At 43.8% G+C, this 18,742-nt stretch overlaps 1 protein-coding gene across 2 annotated transcripts; it reads left to right on the top strand.

Annotated features, from left to right (window-relative positions):
• Positions 1-556: 556 nt before the first annotated feature.
• LOC115182446 (neural cell adhesion molecule 1-like) lies at positions 557-18,454 on the top strand. 2 transcript variants are annotated; one of them, XM_029744041.1, is made up of 15 exons: positions 557-746; positions 2,682-2,753; positions 2,950-3,144; positions 3,649-3,786; positions 4,186-4,326; positions 4,459-4,576; positions 5,520-5,674; positions 10,755-10,897; positions 11,035-11,173; positions 11,736-11,903; positions 15,397-15,517; positions 16,067-16,196; positions 16,299-16,458; positions 17,408-17,612; positions 18,288-18,454. In XM_029744041.1, exons 1-15 carry the CDS (start codon positions 686-688, stop codon positions 18,325-18,327), a joined length of 1,986 nt encoding a protein of 661 aa, XP_029599901.1. In that variant the 5' UTR covers positions 557-685; the 3' UTR covers positions 18,328-18,454. The 2 variants fall into 2 exon arrangements, with proteins under 2 accessions (XP_029599901.1, XP_029599910.1); XM_029744050.1 differs by having other exon boundaries at positions 558-746; positions 4,189-4,326.
• The last annotated feature ends 288 nt before the right edge of the window (positions 18,455-18,742 follow it).

The raw sequence follows: 18,742 nt of genomic DNA, 5'->3' as shown, positions 1-18,742 counted from the left end.
CTCTCAGCTATGTCAGAATGACTGTAGTGTGAAACGAATCTATACCTTGTGCAGCGCGTAACAGTTTATTTCTCTTATTTTACCTAGTGTTATTTATGCTGAGAACATAAATTATCAACATTTTGCATGAGCTTTCCAGAGAAATCGGACACAAAGTGTGACATTTTCTACAAACAGAAATGATGGGAACAGAAAAATGTAGTCAAGAAACGAAAAGGATTTACTAAATCAAGAATATATGTTTTATTTGCATAACTTCATTTCATCACATTTTGAATTCAGATAAACTTGCTCTTTAACTAAAACTGATGGAGTCGAGTGATAAAAATATCTTCTTCCATCTTGTCCCTGGGGGAGTGCGGAGTTCCTTTTATACGGTGTTTTGGAGCTGAGGCAGGGGCCTGCAGTGGCGCCTGATAGGGTAGGGAAGGCTACTTTCCAGCATTCATTTTCCCCGGTGGATGATCTGAATCAAAAATGTTAAGGGGTGTGGATAGGCAGCAGGGGAGGGGGGCGTGCAGAGATTTAAGAGATTGTGTCTGTCTCCCTGGTTCTCACCTCTTGCCTATAAAAGCATGAAACACATGTTTCCACCACTGTTGTATTTCGCACACAATTGCGTGCAGCAGGTGTCAAGGACTACATCGATCCATTCATTGAGGATAGTGACAACGTTGAGGTAGAAATGGCTGAATCGATGCTCATCTTGAGAATGTGTTCCATAATGCTGGTCCTTGGTTTTTCAGGTGAGAATACAAAATCCTTAACACTTCAAGGTTTGAATATTTCTATAAATAATCATATTAATTAGGCATACTTTTATATTTGTTGGGAGTGGGACTATTTTTTGTTTTAAATTGTATTTAATCGATTATTTATTTATTTATTTGTTCATTAGTTGTCTATATGGATTTGCCTACAGTTTAAATAATGTAGAGATTTATAGACAAAAAATGTCACTGTTGGAGTTCATTTCTTTGAATATGTAGTATTTATGCTTCAGTGTAATGACTTTCTTCATTAAAACCCTTGGCAGCAATGGAATTGATCCATATCCAATATATTAATATATATATATTAAAAATGTGTATATTAGAGCTGGTATATATATATATATATATATGATGATTTGATCAACCTGATTTGATCAACCTGTTGCAGGAGAACTTTAAAGTGATGTAGGACATTTAAAACTTGGTGTGTGTTTAAAAAGGCTTCTGAAGTTTGTTGAAATGTTTCCACTTTGAAATTTCAGACTTGATTTTCCCTTAAGATACATTTATCAACCCCTACAAAAATGTAAATTCATTATAATCCACATAATAATGCACATTTCCTGTTGCTGCAGGATTATTTTCTTGCTGTAGCAAACTGGCTCAAATGAAGATCCTACATCTGTATGGTTCTCCTCACAGGGAACATGGTTCACAGTTTGTGTTCTGTCATGAGATGCACTGAACTTGTTTGTCTTACTTGTCATTGACATGTTTTTTAATCTTACCTAAGGGATTCAGAGCTAACTAAAGTGAACATTTTCCTTTCCAATTTTCCCGACATGTACAATATATAGCTCTTTCAACACATTCCTCAAGTACATGAATGTGGTACTACAACTATACAGCATCCCGAATGCTAGGACATAGGAGAGAATACTGAGTTTGGTCATCTCATATGTTAGAATAAAAATCTATTTTTTTTTATCTCTACTGACTTTCTTCAGTGTCAGGTGTACCCAGAGCAATGTCCAAGCTCATCTGTTCCTGAGGCTGAATTGTAATAGGAGATAAATGCTTTCTGAATCCATCCCAGCCCATAATTTGGCAGTGCTCTTTAAAATGCCGAAAAAGAGATGCCAACTAACTACTTTTATTATAATTCCACGACATCTAAACTCATCCTAATTAACCCAGCCGTGATTGTTAAGGCTATATCTTCCCTCTGCTGTAATTTGGTTTTGGCTCCAAGAGCCCCCTGACCTTGTTTTCCACCCAAATTGATGATAGGGGAAAGAAAAGCAAAAGGCTGGAAATCTATGAGGTGAAGGAGATGTGGCCATATAAGAGAATTGGGGCGCAGACATAGAGCCTGTCTCATCCACAGCCATAAAGCCATTCTCAGCCACAGCCATGCAGCCTGTCTCAGCCTCAATACAGGAAGGAATAGTGTGCTGCTCAGGAAGTCCACCACTGCCAAGTTCCCTGCTTGTCTTTTCCTGGTCGCCTGTCAACGTGCTGCAATTAGTTCCTAAGAGCCTATTTATAGTCCTAACTTACTATCTCCAGTAAAACAGTAGGACAATACGGTACACACATGCTCTGTCTGATGGCTGATGGCAATCTGCAGGGCTTCAGCGTTGACAGGAGCAATTGAGACCTCTCTCCTTCTGCAGGTGTCCCAGGTCAAATCAATCAATTGATCTCTCTTGTAAATGCATGGTGTTGATGAGTGCATCATCACAGTCTAGTAGAGATACAGTGTAGAACATACACGACAGGTGTGATTTGGTGGTATTTGATTAATCACATTTATGTATTCTTAGTCAATTCAATAGGCAGGCCCAAATGTTTGGCTCTAGGTTCTCCATTTCAATAGTTATTCCAGAATATAGAAGTTTCAAGTGGTGTTACTGTTAGGTGTCTGAAAGGTTGTTCTGATATTGCTTTTCTTCCTCACTGTGTCAGAGGCCAACATGGAAATCATCACCAGCAAACCAGATGTGTTGCTGGGTGAGAATGCTATGCTCCTCTGCAAAGGTTGGTACAATGTTCTGGCATTTCCATAAGAGCAACATCTTACCATGGTTGAACAAATACAATATAATGCAGAAAATGTAACGGGTAGAGTGTCTTCTGCATATTGAAGTACACTGGCATATGCAGTTTATGGATTTATATATCCTTAACAAAATATTAATATATGATACACACAATTACACATTACCTCTCGTAGCCGGTGGGGAAGGAGACATCACCTGGCAGAAAGATGGAGAGGATGCCGAAGATGACCAGGTAGAGAAAGTGGATGAGACATCGTCAAAACTGTTAATCAGGAATGCCAAGATCGAGGATACAGGACGGTACACATGCTTCTGTGAATTTGACACAGGCCACAGAGATGATATATCTTATACCATCTTTGTCTACGGTAAGATGTTTAAAGTAAAACTTTTCACCTGGCTAATATGACCAAGAGTCAGTGTTGAAGGATATTTCTCGTATTGTTTGAATATTGAGCTAATTAGTGTTGTCTTGAAAGATTAAAGATGCCACATAGCTCATATCCCTGTCACACATACACACACGTTTGTTTAAGTATCCTTGTTTTCCCTGACCCCTAACCCTAACCCTTAACCCCAAACCCCCAACTCAATTCCTAACCCTAAACCTAAACCTAACCCCTAAGCCTAAAATAGCCTTTTTCCTTGTGGGGAACAGTAAAATGTTCCTTAATCCTAACCTTAACCCCAAACCTCCAACCTCCAACCCAACTCCTAACCCTAACCCATAACCCTATTTCTAACCCTAAACCCTAAGCCTGAAATACCCTTTTTCCTTGTGGGGACCGGTGAAATTTTACTTGAGGATAGGAAAACCAAACACACACACAATGACCCTTTCGCACTCTCCATCCCTCTATCAACTCACCCAGAGCCGCCATCCTTCGGGCAAACACCAGCCTACCATGAGTTCCTGGAGGGTCAAGATGTGGTCATCACCTGCGTGGTCACTGGCAAGCCGGCGGTGGAAGTCAACTGGGAGAGGGACCATCAGAAACTGCACTCTGACGGTAGGAGGGGTACCCTCGCTTCTGATTGTTCATGTGGTATGGGGGTCTCTTAGCTTCCTAGCTCCTCGCACTAACTGCTGCCCGCATGTGACCGATGGAGAGGTGGCAATGGTGAACATGCTGTTGAGGGGCAGAAGGGGTCACGTAGCTCATAGGCTAATCCGATTTGCCATCAAATCGGGAAACATCTGATTTAATCTGTCTTCTTTTTCCAGAGGGACAAAACACACTGAAAATAACCGTCAGACAATCCCTGACCCTGTTTCATGTGAACGTCACCATTGACAACTTTAGAGAGCGTGATTGCTTTTTGAAGCTTGGTTATATTGATAATTAAGCAGACAGAACGTGCTCCTGACGCTGATCTTTCTGTTCCCTGTTGCTGTCTTTTGCTCCCAGCAGGTCGGATCACAAGACTGAAAGACAACTCCCTACAGATCAATAACATCAGCAGGAAGGATCGCGGATCATATACCTGTGGGGCTAAAATAAAGGACCGGCCCATTTTCAAAAAGCACGTCATCTCCATCTTCGTCAACGGTGGGGTTACTCAAACTAAGGGAGGGAATAAAGGATAGTTTAGAATTTTTATTTTGTATAAACTCACCAGAGGATTAGGAGTGTTGTTGTTGACTATAATAAATCATGTCTCCTCTGACCCTCCTGCTGTAGTTCCTCCCACAGTGAAGATCCATGAGGAGGTGAAGAAAGTCACGGCCGGACCAGAGACCAATGTCTCCCTCAGCTGCCTGGTCGAGGGAGTCCCCCAACCAAACATCATCTGGACAATGTGAGTGTGTGAGTGTGTGTGTGTGTGTGTGTGCTTCCTCGCACTGATGTGCATGTGTGAAAAGCCAGAGTATCCTGCTCGAAACAGTTTGCAGTAACACAGAGAGTGTTACGTACGCCTCTTGGAGGAGGGAACGCAACACCCTGCTACACTCAACTCCCCGTGGAGTGAAAGAGGTGTGTGATTGGAGGTGCGGGTAAGGATGACAGAGGCAGAGAATATTACCGTTTACAGGGAATTTATTTCCTTAACACGATAATGTGGGGAAAAGGGGCTGGATGGAACCAAAGCTAAGAAAGTTAAAGTTAAAGAGTTCCCTCTCCTACCTTACCTGCATACCCACTACTTACCTAACCTTTTAGCACCTCCTGGCGCGCTAACGAAAATACAGGGGGTGGTCCGCCCAGGTCTTGCCTAGTGTGCATAGACAGTAAATACTACAGGTTATGTATGACCGCAGCCCTCTTGCATAAGCACTCCCAAGGTGCCTTCCCCTTCCCTCCCTGGGAACAAATAAAACAGAATAATTAGTTGGTAATGAGTTAGTAAGTTGGTTATTGAAAACAGCTGTTTCCCCTGTCGAAAGGGAGGATTCAGAGCTCCAATCATCGATGGAGCCAACCAATCAGCTGCTTAGAATCCAGGAAGCCATTTCCTGAAATACACACATACAAACACATACAAACCCAAAACACAGAAACTGGGGAATGTAACAGAGAGCGAGAGAGAGCGAGCGAGAGAGAGAGAGAAAAACTAGTGTGTATTGGAAAGTGTATGTTTGGGTGAAGGCCTCCAGTGTGTCTGTATTTATGTGGTCATTTATGTCTCAGTGCACCGCTAATATGGCGTGCCATCCTGTCTGTGTGGTTGACTGTGTGTCTCACTTCCTGTCAGCTTCCTTATCAGCAGCGTGTTAATGTTCTGTTGGCGCTTCCCTCCTCAGCCCAGACTCTTCAGATGAGTCCCGCTACAAATACAACTCAGACAAGAGCGAGCTGATTATCTCGTCCGTAGTCAGGAGCGACTACGGAGAGTACATCTGCACGGCCAAGAATAAGATCGCAGAGAGCAGTGCCATGATCATGCTGGATGTCTCAGGTGTGGTTTGTTAGAGAACACCAGGAAACACACTCCTCCTGGAGACAAACAGCTTTAGCTTCATAAGACCAAGCTTTCTCCAAAATAACAGTATTTGAATTCTTCCTTCCAGATGTTTATGTCCCTGATATACAGAGATATCATGGAGAATTTGATTATGTGTAAGCAACCATTTTCTGTCAGACAGTCTAGTGAGCCTGAGCCAACAGAAGCTTTTTCGGAAAACAAACCATTTGATCCCATTCAAACCCATTACCCGTGTAACATTTTCAACCAGGGAAAAGTAGCAGTTTGTGTCTCCCATCAGAGAATTAAAAAAATGTAATCTTCAGGTGTTTTCAGAAAGATTCATGAACAGAATGGGTACCTTTGAGGAAAATGGGGAAGGTCCGTGCTTTTTCAATTTCTGCCAAGTTGAAGGTTTAGTATTTTTTTTTCTCAAATCTAGTTCTGGGGAGGGCCATGTAATTTGTAATTGATGAAATTCCAATATTTCTTAGTGTTTTAAATTTAGTTGCTTAGAAGGCTATATATCGATGTGTGCATGATGCCGCCCCTCATCTCTGATTCTCCACTGGTCACACAATATCAGGTGTGCCTATAGGCTATTTAGTGTGGTCTCAATTAAATGAACCATAGCCTACAGGCTATAGGCTATGAAATGCATGCTTGTAGAAGCACAGATCAAAGTTATATTTCTAAGATAGCTGCTGGGATGGTGTAAATAAAACTAGGCTGCATTACACACTGTAATGGATATTCCAACCCTGAGCTCTGGCCTGCTCTGATCTTACTGATCAAAACCTTTTTTGTGTCCTGCCTAACCAATGGCTGTGCTGTGTAGGCCTAACGTGGCAGTTCAGGACGAGATTCAAAGTCTTTTTCCAAAAATCATTTTGAGTAGGCCTTGCGTACAGTCCAGCCTATAGACTACGTCAAAATAAGCCATATTTGAGTAACTTACGTTGTGGTGCTAAAACCTGAAGCAGGAGCTGCGGTACAATCGGAAATGGACAGCTCATGGTGCTGAAAGTAGGCAAATTCAAGTAGGCACGATCTTCATCTTAATTAGACTTTACTAACAACAAGAGGGCTTTGTGTTGGAGCATATTTCTTCCTATTTAAGAAATAAGAGGTAGGCCTACCTGTTTGACAGCCAGAATAGGCTGCTATATCCATAGATGTGTCAGTCAATTCCTCCATCCACCATGTACTCTTTAAACAGCCTACCTCCATGTCAGTGAAGGGCTGTTAAGTTAAAACCAATATTCAAATTGAGGGGGTATGAGAGAGTATGCCATAAGCCTACCTTTTATTAAAGAAAATGTCAAAAATCACAGGCCTACCCCTTGTTAGCTTAAGATTTAGAAGAAAATAAAACAGATCCTATTATGTAAAGTGATCTACACTAAATGTACAAAACACCTGCTCTTTTGATGACAGACTGACCAGGTTAATCCAGGTGAACACTATGTTCCCTTATTGATGTCACCTGTTATTCAATCAGTGTAGATAAAGGAGAGAAGACAGGTTAAAGAAGGATTTTTAAGCCTTGAGACATGGATTATGTGTGCCATTCAGAACTTTAATGGGCAAGACAAAATATTTAAGTGCCTTTGAACGGGGTATTGTAGTAGGTGCCAGGTGCACCGGTATGAGTCTGTCAAGAACTGCAATGCTGTTGGGTTTTTCACGCTCAACAGTTTCCCATGTGTATCGAGAATGGTTCACCAACTAAATGACATCCAGCCAACTTGACACAACTGTGGGAAGCATTGGAGTTCGACACCTTCTAGTCCATGCCCCGACAAATTGAGGGCAAAAGGTGGTGCAACCCAGTATTAGGAAAGCGTTATAACAACGCAATGGTCCGCAATGCTTTATGCTAGAAACAAGCTGTGAAATACCTGGGAAAGACATGATGTCATGGGCGTCATAAGGATAGGACCAAGGCGCAGCGGGTAAAGTGCTCATACTTAATTTATTCGATGAAAACACATAAACAAAGTAAACAAACGACAAAGAACAGTTCCATAAGGCATCCACGCTATACAGAAAATAACCACCCACAAAACACAAGTAAAACAACATCAACTAAATATGGCCTCCAATTAGAGACAACGACAACCAGCTGCCTCTAATTGGAGGTCATGCCAAACAACCCACATAGAAATAGAAAACAAGATTTAACCATAGATATAGAAAACATAGAACAAAAATCAAAATCAAAAACACCAAAACACACATCCCCTGCCTCGCCCTGACCATACTATAATGACAAATAACCCCTTTTACTGGTCAGGACGTGACACATGACCCAGATGCATATGAGGATATCATGTTTAGTTTCTTCGACATTCAGATGCTGAGCTACAACCTTCTATAGCCAAGGACAAAAACCTGACTTTGCTTGGGAAGTAATCTAATCGCAACATGTGAAGTGTTGGTCCCCTTTTTCATGAGCTGAAATAGAAGATCCCAGAAATGTTCCATTCAAACAGAAAGCTTATTTCTCTTAAATGTTGTGCACAAATTTGTTTGCATCCCTGTTAATGAGCATTTTTCCTTTGCCAAAATAATCCATCCACCTGACAGGTGTGGCATATCAAGAAGCTGATTAAACAGCATGATCATTAAACAGGTGTAACTTGTGCTGGGGACAATAAAGACCACTCTAAAATGTGCAGTTTTGTCACACAACACAGTTTGAGGGAGTGTACAATTGGCATGCTGACTGCAGGAATGTCCAACAGAGCTGTTGCTAGAGAATTGAATGTTAATTTCTCTACCATAAGCCACCTCCAATGTCATTTTAGAGAATTTGGCAGTACATCCAACCGGCCTCACAACCGTACATCATGTGTAACCACGCCAGTCCAGGACCTCCACATCCAGCTTCTTCACCTGTGAGATTGTCTAAGGAGGGGAAGGGTTGGTGCTGAGGAGTATTTCTCTTTAATAAAGCCATTTTGTGGGGAAAAACGAATTCTGATTTACTGGGCCTAGCTCCTTAGTGGGTGGACCTGGCTCCCAAGTGGGTGGGCCTATTCCCTCCCAGGCCAACCCATGGCTGCTCCCCTGCCAAGTCAGGTGAAATCCATAGATTAGGGCCTAATTCATTTATTTCAATTGACTGATTTCCATCTATGAACTGTAACTCTTTAAAATTGTTGGATGTTGCGATTATATTTTTATTCACATACTTCTATCATTATCAATTGATTAATCTATTCACGTTTTGTGCCATAAAAGATGTTTAAACCCAGACAGCTTTTCTGGAAACACTTGTGAACTCTCGTTGGGTTATGCCATTGAAGAAGAGTAACCAGCAGTTACATTTTTCTGTGTCGGTAGGCCTATTCTGTCTGGGGTGGAAGGTAGGCCTATTCTGTCTGGGGTGGAAAGGTAGGCCTATTCTGTCTGGGGTGGAAGGTAAGCCTATTCTGTCTGGGGTGGAAGGTAGGCCTATTCTGTCTGGGGTGGAAGGTAGGCCTATTCTGTCTGGGGTGGAAGGTAAGCCTATTCTGTCTGGGGTGGAAGGTAGGCCTATTCTGTCTGGGGTGGAAGGTAGGCCTATTCTGTCTGGGGTGGAAGGTAAGCCTATTCTGTCTGGGGTGGAAGGTAGGCCTATTCTGTCTGGGGTGGAAGGTAGGCCTATTCTGTCTGGGGTGGAAGGTAGGCCTATTCTGTCTGGGGTGGAAGGTAGGCCTATTCTGTCTGGGGTGGAAGGTAGGCCTATTCTGTCTGGGGTGGAAGGTAGGCCTATTCTGTCTGGGGTGGAAGGTAGGCCTATTCTGTCTGGGGTGGAAAGGTAGGCCTATTCTGTCTGGGGTGGAAAGGTAGGCCTATTCTGTCTGGGGTGGAAGGTAGGCCTATTCTGTCTGGGGTGGAAAGGTAGGCCTATTCTGTCTGGGGTGGAAGGTAGGCCTATTCTGTCTGGGGTGGAAAGGTAGGCCTATTCTGTCTGGGGTGGAAAGGTAGGCCTATTCTGTCTGGGGTGGAAAGGTAGGCCTATTCTGTCTGGGGTGGAAAGGTAGGCCTATTCTGTCTGGGGTGGAAAGGTAGGCCTATTCTGTCTGGGGTGGAAAAGTAGGCCTAACTTCAAGATTCCTCATGATGTAGAAGATTTAATTATTTGCAAACAGGGACAGTTTCATTTAAAACAAGACACACTGATTTGGCATTAGAGAAATATGATAAGATGAACACATAGGCCCAACTCTTTGTCCATTCTTAGCTTGTAATTTTGGTAGTTTGTGTGTTATTAAAAAATAGGTTATTTTTTCTCGGACCTGCAAATATGAATGTAGATTTATGTAATGCTTTTACTATAAAGGAAATCTTTCCACCTTTACTCTTGTCCACAGTGGTCTGCGAACCCACAAACTTCTGGCCCTGACCGCAGCCCCGTGCGTGATCAAAATTAATGTGCTGCCATGTATTGCTTACAGGACAAATAACAGTTTCTAAAACTTCATATCTAAGGCTCTGGTCTGTCCAAGAAGTGAGGGTAAATGGAAGACATATTCTCTGCTATCCACTTTATGTTTAAATTATTATTTTGGGTAAAGGGGAGGGTCACTTGTTTGTTTTTCAAGCGTTCAGGGAGGGTTTAGGTAAAACATTCCAAGACAGTCGTGAAGAGGGCACGACAAAACCTTTTCCCCCCCAGGAGACTGAAAAGATTTGGCATGGGTCCCCAGATCCTCAAAAGGTATACGGGAAAAACACGCTGGTTGACTTGACTAAACTAACAAGACGAACTGGCACAGAGAGACAGGAAACACATGTGGGGCATGTGACAAAGACAATTTGATTTGAAATGTATTTTGATACAATGCCAATATCTTGCTGGCTTAACCATACATAATACCAATATCTTGCTGGCTTAACCATACATAATACCAATATCTTGCTGGTCTTCGAAGCTATCTGAACACACAACTCACAATCATTTTTCCTATTTAACAGAAGATGCACATATATTGTTAATAATTTTCACATATTTTTATCTATTATAATTTGTTTGTTACACAAAGCAGTCAGTTTGTCCTGTCTCATGTTCTGTACTTGTCTCCAGAGCATCCTGTAGCTGTGCTGAGCCAGGAGAAGATGGAGGTGGAGCCAGGCCAGACTCTCTCAGTGTCCTGTAATGTCTCAGGACACCCTATGCCCGCGCTGCAGTGGGTCAGGAAGACCAACAATAACCACCTGGTAACAGTGGTAAGACAGACAATACATTCACACAGTGGCATTAATCCCAAAAAATATTGGGGGAGAATCAGTCAGAGAATTTTATTGTTATATTTCTCTCCTCTGAGCTCCTGTCTGGTTGTGTGTGTGTGTGTGTGTGGACACAGGACGCTGGTGGAGGTCGAGTGAGAATGGAGGATGGCTATGTCCTGGTCATTGACAATGTGACTCCCTCAGATGGAGGGCTGTACAGCTGCATGGCTATCAGTCCTGCTGGCAATGCCTCCACAGACTTCAGCCTGCAGAGTAAGGCCACTCTTGACCTTCCTATTCTGTTATGATAATACTTAGCGCTAACACAACATTCCACTGGACACAGACGTCAGCTCAACGTGAATTCAACGTTTAATCATAAGAAAATGTCACCAAGTCATTGAATTTAGGTTCAAAGTCGGGTGAAAGAAATATGAAATTCACTTACGTTGATTCATTTTTTCAAATCCAATCAGTTTTCCACGTTGATTCAATGTCATCGCATACATTTTTGGGGTTTAAATGACATGGAAACAACGTTGATTCAATCGGTTTTTACCTTTCTATAAAGGAACAAGCAGCCACAAACCACTATAAAATTCTAAAACAACTGAAAACATTGGGAGATTTTAGCTGAAGTGTAGGGACTCTATTTACATTTGCAGTGTTCACCGTTTTTTGTTTCTAACGGCAATGTTCTTATTTTTTTAATCTCTGACATGCTCATTGCCTCTTCACCTGTCTTTGAACTGCTCTTCACCTCCGTCCTTTCTCCCTATTTCCCTCTCCTTCCTCCCTCCCATTCTCCATCTTTCTCTAATCTCTCCTCCCCCAGCCTGGCCAGGTAAAGCATCACAGGTAAGTGGCACGCCAGGGCCCACATCGGTCCACTTCACCCTGGGGGCTTCCCTGGTGGACGGGGGCTCTCCCATCACCCACTTCACCCTCCAGTGGAAGACAGGACGTGAGAACAATTGGCAGGAGAGGGTCATCCAGTCCACAGGTAAACACCTGTCTCTCAGTGACCAATCTATTTCATGAAATACTGTAGATGATGTTTGAGACAGTTAAGATGAAACCAATGAATACGCTGAGGACTAGAAGTCGTATCTGAACACTGATTTCCCTAAACCAGGGGAGGCCTCTGATGACCATTTTAGTGATATGAGTAGTTATGAGTAGTTTTATTAGTTTGAGTGTGTATATATATATATATATATATATATACTGCTCAAAAAAATAAAGGGAACACTTAAACAACAAATCCTAGATCTGAATGAAAGAAATAATCTTATTAAATACTTTTTTCTTTACATAGTTGAATGTGCTGACAACAAAATCACACAAAAAATAAATCAAATTTATCAACCCATGGAGGTCTGGATTTGGAGTCACACTCAAAATTAAAGTGGAAAACCACACTACAGGCTGATCCAACTTTGATGTAATGTCCTTAAAACAAGTCAAAATGAGGCTCAATAGTGTGTGTGGCCTCCACGTGCCTGTATGACCTCCCATCAGGGCATGCTCCTGATGAGGTGGTGGATGGTCTCCTGAGGGATCTCCTCCCAGACCTGGACTAAAGCATCCGCCAACTCCTGGACAGTCTGTGGTGCAACGTGGCGTTGGTGGATGGAGCAAGACATGATGTCCCAGATGTGCTCAATTGGATTCAGGTCTGGGGAACGGGCGGGCCAGTCCATAGCATCAATGCCTTCCTCTTGCAGGAACTGCTGACACATTCCAGCCACATGAGGTCTAGCATTGTCTTGCATTAGGAGGAACCCAGGGCCAACCGCACCAGCATATGGTCTCACAAGGGGTCTGAGGATCTCATCTCGGTACCTAATGGCAGTCAGGCTACCTCTGGCGAGCACATGGAGGGCTGTGCGGCCCCCCAAAGAAATGCCACCCCACACCATGACTGACCCACCGCCAAACCGGTCATGCTGGAGGATGTTGCAGGCAGCAGAACGTTCTCCACGGCATCTCCAGACTCTGTCACGTCTGTCACGTGCTCAGTGTGAACCTGCTTTCATCTGTGAAGAGCACAGGGCGCCAGTGGGGAATTTGCCAATCTTGGTGTTCTCTGGTAAATGCCAAACGTCCTGCACAGTGTTGGGCTGTAAGCACAACCCCCACCTGTGGACGTCGGGCCCTCATACCACCCTCATGGAGTCTGTTTCTGACCGTTTGAGCAGACATGCACATTTGTGGCCTGCTGGAGGTCATTTTGCAGGGCTCTGGCAGTGCTTCTCCTGCTCCTCCTTGCACAAAGGCGGAGGTAGCGGTCCTGCTGCTGGGTTGTTGCCCTCCTACGGCCTCCTCCACGTCTCCTGATGTACTGGCCTGTCTCCTGGTAGCGCCTCCATGCTCTGGACACTACGTTGACAGACACAGCAAACCTTCTTGCCACAGCTCACATTGATGTGCCATCCTGGATGAGCTGCACTACCTGAGCCACTTGTGTGGGTTGTAGACTCCGTCTCATGCTACCACTAGAGAGAAAGCACCGCCAGCATTCAAAAGTGACCAAAACATCAGCCAGGAAGCATAGGAACTGACAAGTGGTCTGTGGTCCCCACCTGCAGAACCACTCCTTTATTGGGGGTGTCTTGCTAATTGCCTATAATTTCCACCTGTTGTCTATTCCATTTGCACAACAGCATGTGAAATTTATTGTCAATCAGTGTTGCTTCCTAAGTGGACAGTTTGATTTCACAGAAGTGTGATTGACTTGGAGTTACATTGTGTTGTTTAAGTGTTCCCTTTATTTTTTTGAGCAGTATAATATTTTTACAAATAAAAGTGTATATACACTGCTCAAAAAAATAAAGGGAACACTTAAACAACACAATGTAACTCCAAGTCAATCACACTTCTGTGAAATCAAACTGTCCACTTAGGAAGCAACACTGATTGACAATAAATTTCACATGCTGTTGTGCAAATGGAATAGACAACAGGTGGAAATTATAGGTAATTAGCAAGACACCCCCAATAAAGGAGTGGTTCTGCAGGTGGGGACCACAGACCACTTCTCAGTTCCTATGCTTCCTGGCTGATGTTTTGGTCACTTTTGAATGCTGGCGGTGCTTTCACTGTAGTGGTAGCATGAGACGGAGTCTACAACCCACACAAGTGGCTCAGGTAGTGCAGCTCATCCAGGATGGCACATCAATGCGAGCTGTAGCAAGAAGGTTTGCTGTGTCTGTCAGCGTAGTGTCCAGAGCATGGAGGTGCTACCAGGAGACATGCCAGTACATCAGGAGACGTGGAGGAGGCCGTAGGAGGGCAACAACCCAGCAGCAGGACCGCTACCTCCGCCTTTGTGCAAGGAGGAGCAGGAGAAGCACTGCCAGAGCCCTGCAAAATGACCTCCAGCAGGTCACAAATGTGCATGTGTCTGCTCAAACTGTCAGAAACAGACTCCATGAGGGTGGTATGAGGGCCCGACGTCCACAGGTGGTGGTTGTGCTTACAGCCCAACACCGTGCAGGACGTTTGGCATTTGCCAGAGAACACCAAGATTGGCAAATTCGCCACTGGCGCCCTGTGCTCTTCACAGATGAAAGCAGGTTCACACTGAGCACGTGACAGACGTGACAGAATCTGGAGATACCGTGGAGAACGTTCTGTTGCGTGCAACATCCTCCAGCATGACCGGTTTGGCGGTGGGTCAGTCATGGTGTGGGGTGGCATTTCTTTGGGGGGCCGCACAGCCCTCCATGTGCTCGCCAGAGGTAGCCTGGCTGCCATTAGGTACCGAGATGAGATCCTCAGACCCCTTGTGAGACCATATGCTGGTGCGGTTGGCCCTGGGTTCCTCCTAATGCAAGACAATGCTAGACCTCATGTGGCTGGAGTGTGTCAGCAGTTCCTGCAAGAGGAAGGCATTGATGCTATGGACTGGCCCGCCCGTTCCCCAGACCTGAATCCAATTGAGCACATCTGGGACATCATGTCTCGCTCCATCCACCAATGCCACGTTGCACCACAGACTGTCCAGGAGTTGGCGGATGCTTTAGTCCAGGTCTGGGAGGAGATCCCTCAGGAGACCATCCGCCACCTCATCAGGAGCATGCCCAGGCGTTGTAGGGAGGTCATACAGGCACGTGGAGGCCACACACACTACTGAGCCTCATTTTGACTTGTTTTAAGGACATTACATCAAAGTTGGATCAGCCTGTAGTGTGGTTTTCCACTTTAATTTTGAGTGTGACTCCAAATCCAGACCTCCATGGGTTGATAAATTGGATTTCCATTGATTATTTTTGTGTGATTTTGTTGTCAGCACATTCAACTATGCAAAGAAAAAAGTATTTAATAAGATTATTTATTTCATTCAGATCTAGGATGTGTTGTTTAAGTGTTCCCTTTATTTTTTTGAGCAGTATATATATATATATATATATATATATATATATATATATATATATATATATATATATAAAAGTGATATGTGTGTGTTCATGCACTCTGTTGTTTGTGTGCAGACCCCCTGGTGATCACAGATCTGATTCCCTACACCTCCTACTCTGTCCGGTTTGCCCCTCGGAACCACCTGGGTCAGGGTGGCTTCTCAGACGAGCTCACCGTCCGCACACAGGGCATACGTGAGTGTCACCCTCCTCTTCCTCCTCTCTTTCCTCACTCCCAATCGCATCATATCTAGGCAAATACAGTATAGTTATTATTAAATATCATCAACTATCATTGTTCAAACTGCATTACTTGTGTTAACAAGCCATATCCATATTGTGATACAAACTATATCCATATTGCCTACTGTTTTGAGTGTCTGTCTATATTGTCTGGAAGAAACGTTCATCTGCCATCATTCACTCATTCCACTGTCACATGATCATCCACATGACATCCTCACCTGCTAACTGACGGCTATTCATGCTTCATTATTTCCCCGCTCCTGATGACATCATCCCATTCCATCGGCATTCGGCCCCGCAGGAGGTAAAGTACTGACACGTGTCGAGAAACTCTGAAAAGTCAGTTTATCGTGGATAACCAACCTCCCGAACATGACAGTAGATTTTACTACAACAGTTTCACACACTGTTTAGTTATAAGCTGGCTGATGCATGAACACCCCTCACCTCTGTACCCACTGTACCAACACACTGCCTCTACCTCCCTCCCTCCCTCCCCAGGGGAACCAGAAAGCCCGGTCCTGGTGGCCAGCGAGGGGATGGTTGAGGGCAATGTGTTCTCAATCCCTTTAATACAGTTGGACAGAGGAGGCTCCCCCATTATCCACTACATTGTCCGTTACAGAGTGGTGAGTATGCATGCGTTTTTGTTTTTCAGTGAAGACAAAAGATCAAGACATTACAGAGTGTGCAAGACCTTAAACCCCCCCCCCCCTCTCTCTTACAATAAGATGGATGAGGACTGGAGGGTGAAGGACCTGCCGTCCAACTCGACAGTGATCAACCTCCATGACCTGCAGTATAAATCAGACTACCACATGGAGGTGCTAGCCATCAACTCCTATGGCTCCTCCAGCCCCGCCAAGCTGAACTTCAACGTCCCACAGCCTGGTAAGCTGCTATAACATACTATAGTAGTGAAATAAAGCTTGAGACCTTCCTAAGAGGTGGGACAAATACTGGATTGAGCAGAGTAGCGTAGTGCTGCCACCAACTTTCGATTAAGCAGTATGTCAGAGTGAAGGACACACCAGAACTCAACAACAATATAGCAAACAAAAGACAGCATGTATTATCTCAGAGAGACGCCCTACTATATTTCTGCGGTCTATGCAACTGAGCCTGAGTAGGAAGAAGAAAACTCTGCTGTAAGGCACACATAGGCTATGAGCTTAATGACACACTAGGAGTTGACACTGCAAACTGGATATCAAATACTCTTAAAGCATGCGACTTCACTGCAGACAGATGCTTGGACCAATACAAACAGCCAAAGGTCCCACATGATAGTGATGAAGGCACATATAGGACCCAGCCCTCTTAAGCTACAATAACTGTTCTGTCCTCCCTTCATAACCCAGGCTGTAATTTTAAAAGCTACTCCTAATAACTAAACACATTTACCAGGACTCAGTCAACAGAATAGGACACGGACATGACACTAAACATTTAAAACATTTAAAAACATTTAGCTTGTCTAGCTGACGAGATGCTCCCGTGGGGTCTGAGCGTGTGCACCCTTTTCTGCACTCTCACCTTATAATAGTTTTTCCAGAGTCCCGGGCAGAGCTGGTAAACAGGCACAGGTGCCAGCAATTAGTTCATTATTTGGTGATGTCATTCCTTATGAGCTGTTTCACAGCTTTACCACAGTCACATACTGGAAAACAGACTATTGCCCAATAGAGAGGAAATATCTCTGAAATAAAAACAGTTACAGAACAGAGCAGCCAGAGCAGGATAAATTGTTTTACTGAGATTAAATATGATTATCTCTCCCTCTCTCTGTCTCTCTCTCCTTCTCTCCCTCCCTTTCATCCCCTCCCTTCTTCCCCTTCAGTAGCCAAGATGAATAAGGGTGGGATGGGGAAAGGGGCTGTGGCAGGCATTGTCATGCTCATCTTTTTGGTGCTACTGATTGCTGTGGACGCCACCTGTTGCTATATCAACAGCTGCGGCATGCTGATGTTCCTGGCTGTCAAGCTGTTTGGGCAGAAGGTCCCTGGGATGAAGACTGTGGAGGAGGGTGACGGCACCTCTAATGGGTAACACTGTTCTCTAGCCTACTGTCTGCCTGTTCCTCAATGTAACATATTCAGAGGGTTGTAGTGTGGTTATGTGTGTTTCTCTATATGAACCCTCCTGAGCCTCAGTGTATGTGTGCCCTTCAATGCAGAGACTTGAAGTTGAATAGGCTTGGCATACCGAGGGATAGCATCCCAAAACTGCAGACACAAAAGGGGGCAAAGAATAGGTTGCAGGCGGAGGTCACGTGCGACAACGCGCCCCTCGGCAAATTTGAGTAGGTGGCCGATGACGATGTCAGAGGGGTGGACACAGCCCACCCTCGCCCTAAACGGGCTATGATCCATAAAAAATGGCAAAAAGAGGCACCTCCACACTTATAAGTCAGCAAGTGTGTTTTATCACTGACTAATTCAATTATAACTAATATACCCATGTGCAAAGTGACACCCTTAGCCATTTCTTGATACCCATTTTAATTGTTAGGTAGCCACCACCCACTTCCCACTGCTAGACTCTTTGATGACTTGAGCTGACGAACACGGGAATACTCTCTCAGAATGAATAGGCTTATTAGTCTTATTTTCCTGTATTTGCATGTGCATATTTAGTTACTGAGCTAATGACTCATTAAATATTGGCTAGTTGTATTGAGTTGTATTTTATTTCTAACCTGACCTACCATTTCCTATCAGGAAAAGGTCCCCCATTGGAGATCCTGCCACAGAGGCATGAGTTACTGAACAGGAAGTGACATCCTAGTATCTGAAGGATGGAACCTGTAAATGCCAAAGTAGAAAGGAGGAAGTATTGTGAGTTGGGGGTCTTAGTTAAACGTTTTTGGAAAGTTCCCAGGACAGTCCAAGTTGAGAAAGGATAAGGATTCGGAAAGTTATCTGTGAACTGTAATGTCTAACATCAACAGATGGTTGTAATTTCATCCAGCCCTGTGTAATCTCATGTTAAGTGTTACATTTCCTTGCTTTTATATTTCAGTACATTCGTGTTATATTTCAGTACATTCGTGTTATATCTCAGTACATTCGTGTTATATCTCAGTACATTCGTGTTATATCTCAGTACATTCGTGTTATATTTCAGTACATTCATGTTATATTTCAGTACATTTGTGTTATATTTCAGTACATTC

This window comes from Salmo trutta, chromosome 3 (assembly GCF_901001165.1).
Source record: "Salmo trutta chromosome 3, fSalTru1.1, whole genome shotgun sequence".
Taxonomy (NCBI): domain Eukaryota; kingdom Metazoa; phylum Chordata; class Actinopteri; order Salmoniformes; family Salmonidae; genus Salmo; species Salmo trutta.
This window is presented reverse-complemented; position numbering and strand designations above follow the sequence as displayed.

What these genes read in the sequence shown, in the direction of transcription:
- LOC115182446 (XM_029744041.1), top strand. Translation starts at nt 686, where the DNA reads ATGGCTGAATCGATGCTCATCTTGAGAATGTGTTCCATAATGCTGGTC. An exon ending in ATAACCACCTGGTAACAGTG is followed by an intron (nt 10,898 to 11,034) that starts GTAAGACAGACA and finishes GTGTGGACACAG; the next exon opens with GACGCTGGTGGAGGTCGAGT. An exon ending in ACATTGTCCGTTACAGAGTG is followed by an intron (nt 16,197 to 16,298) that starts GTGAGTATGCAT and finishes TCTTACAATAAG; the next exon opens with ATGGATGAGGACTGGAGGGT.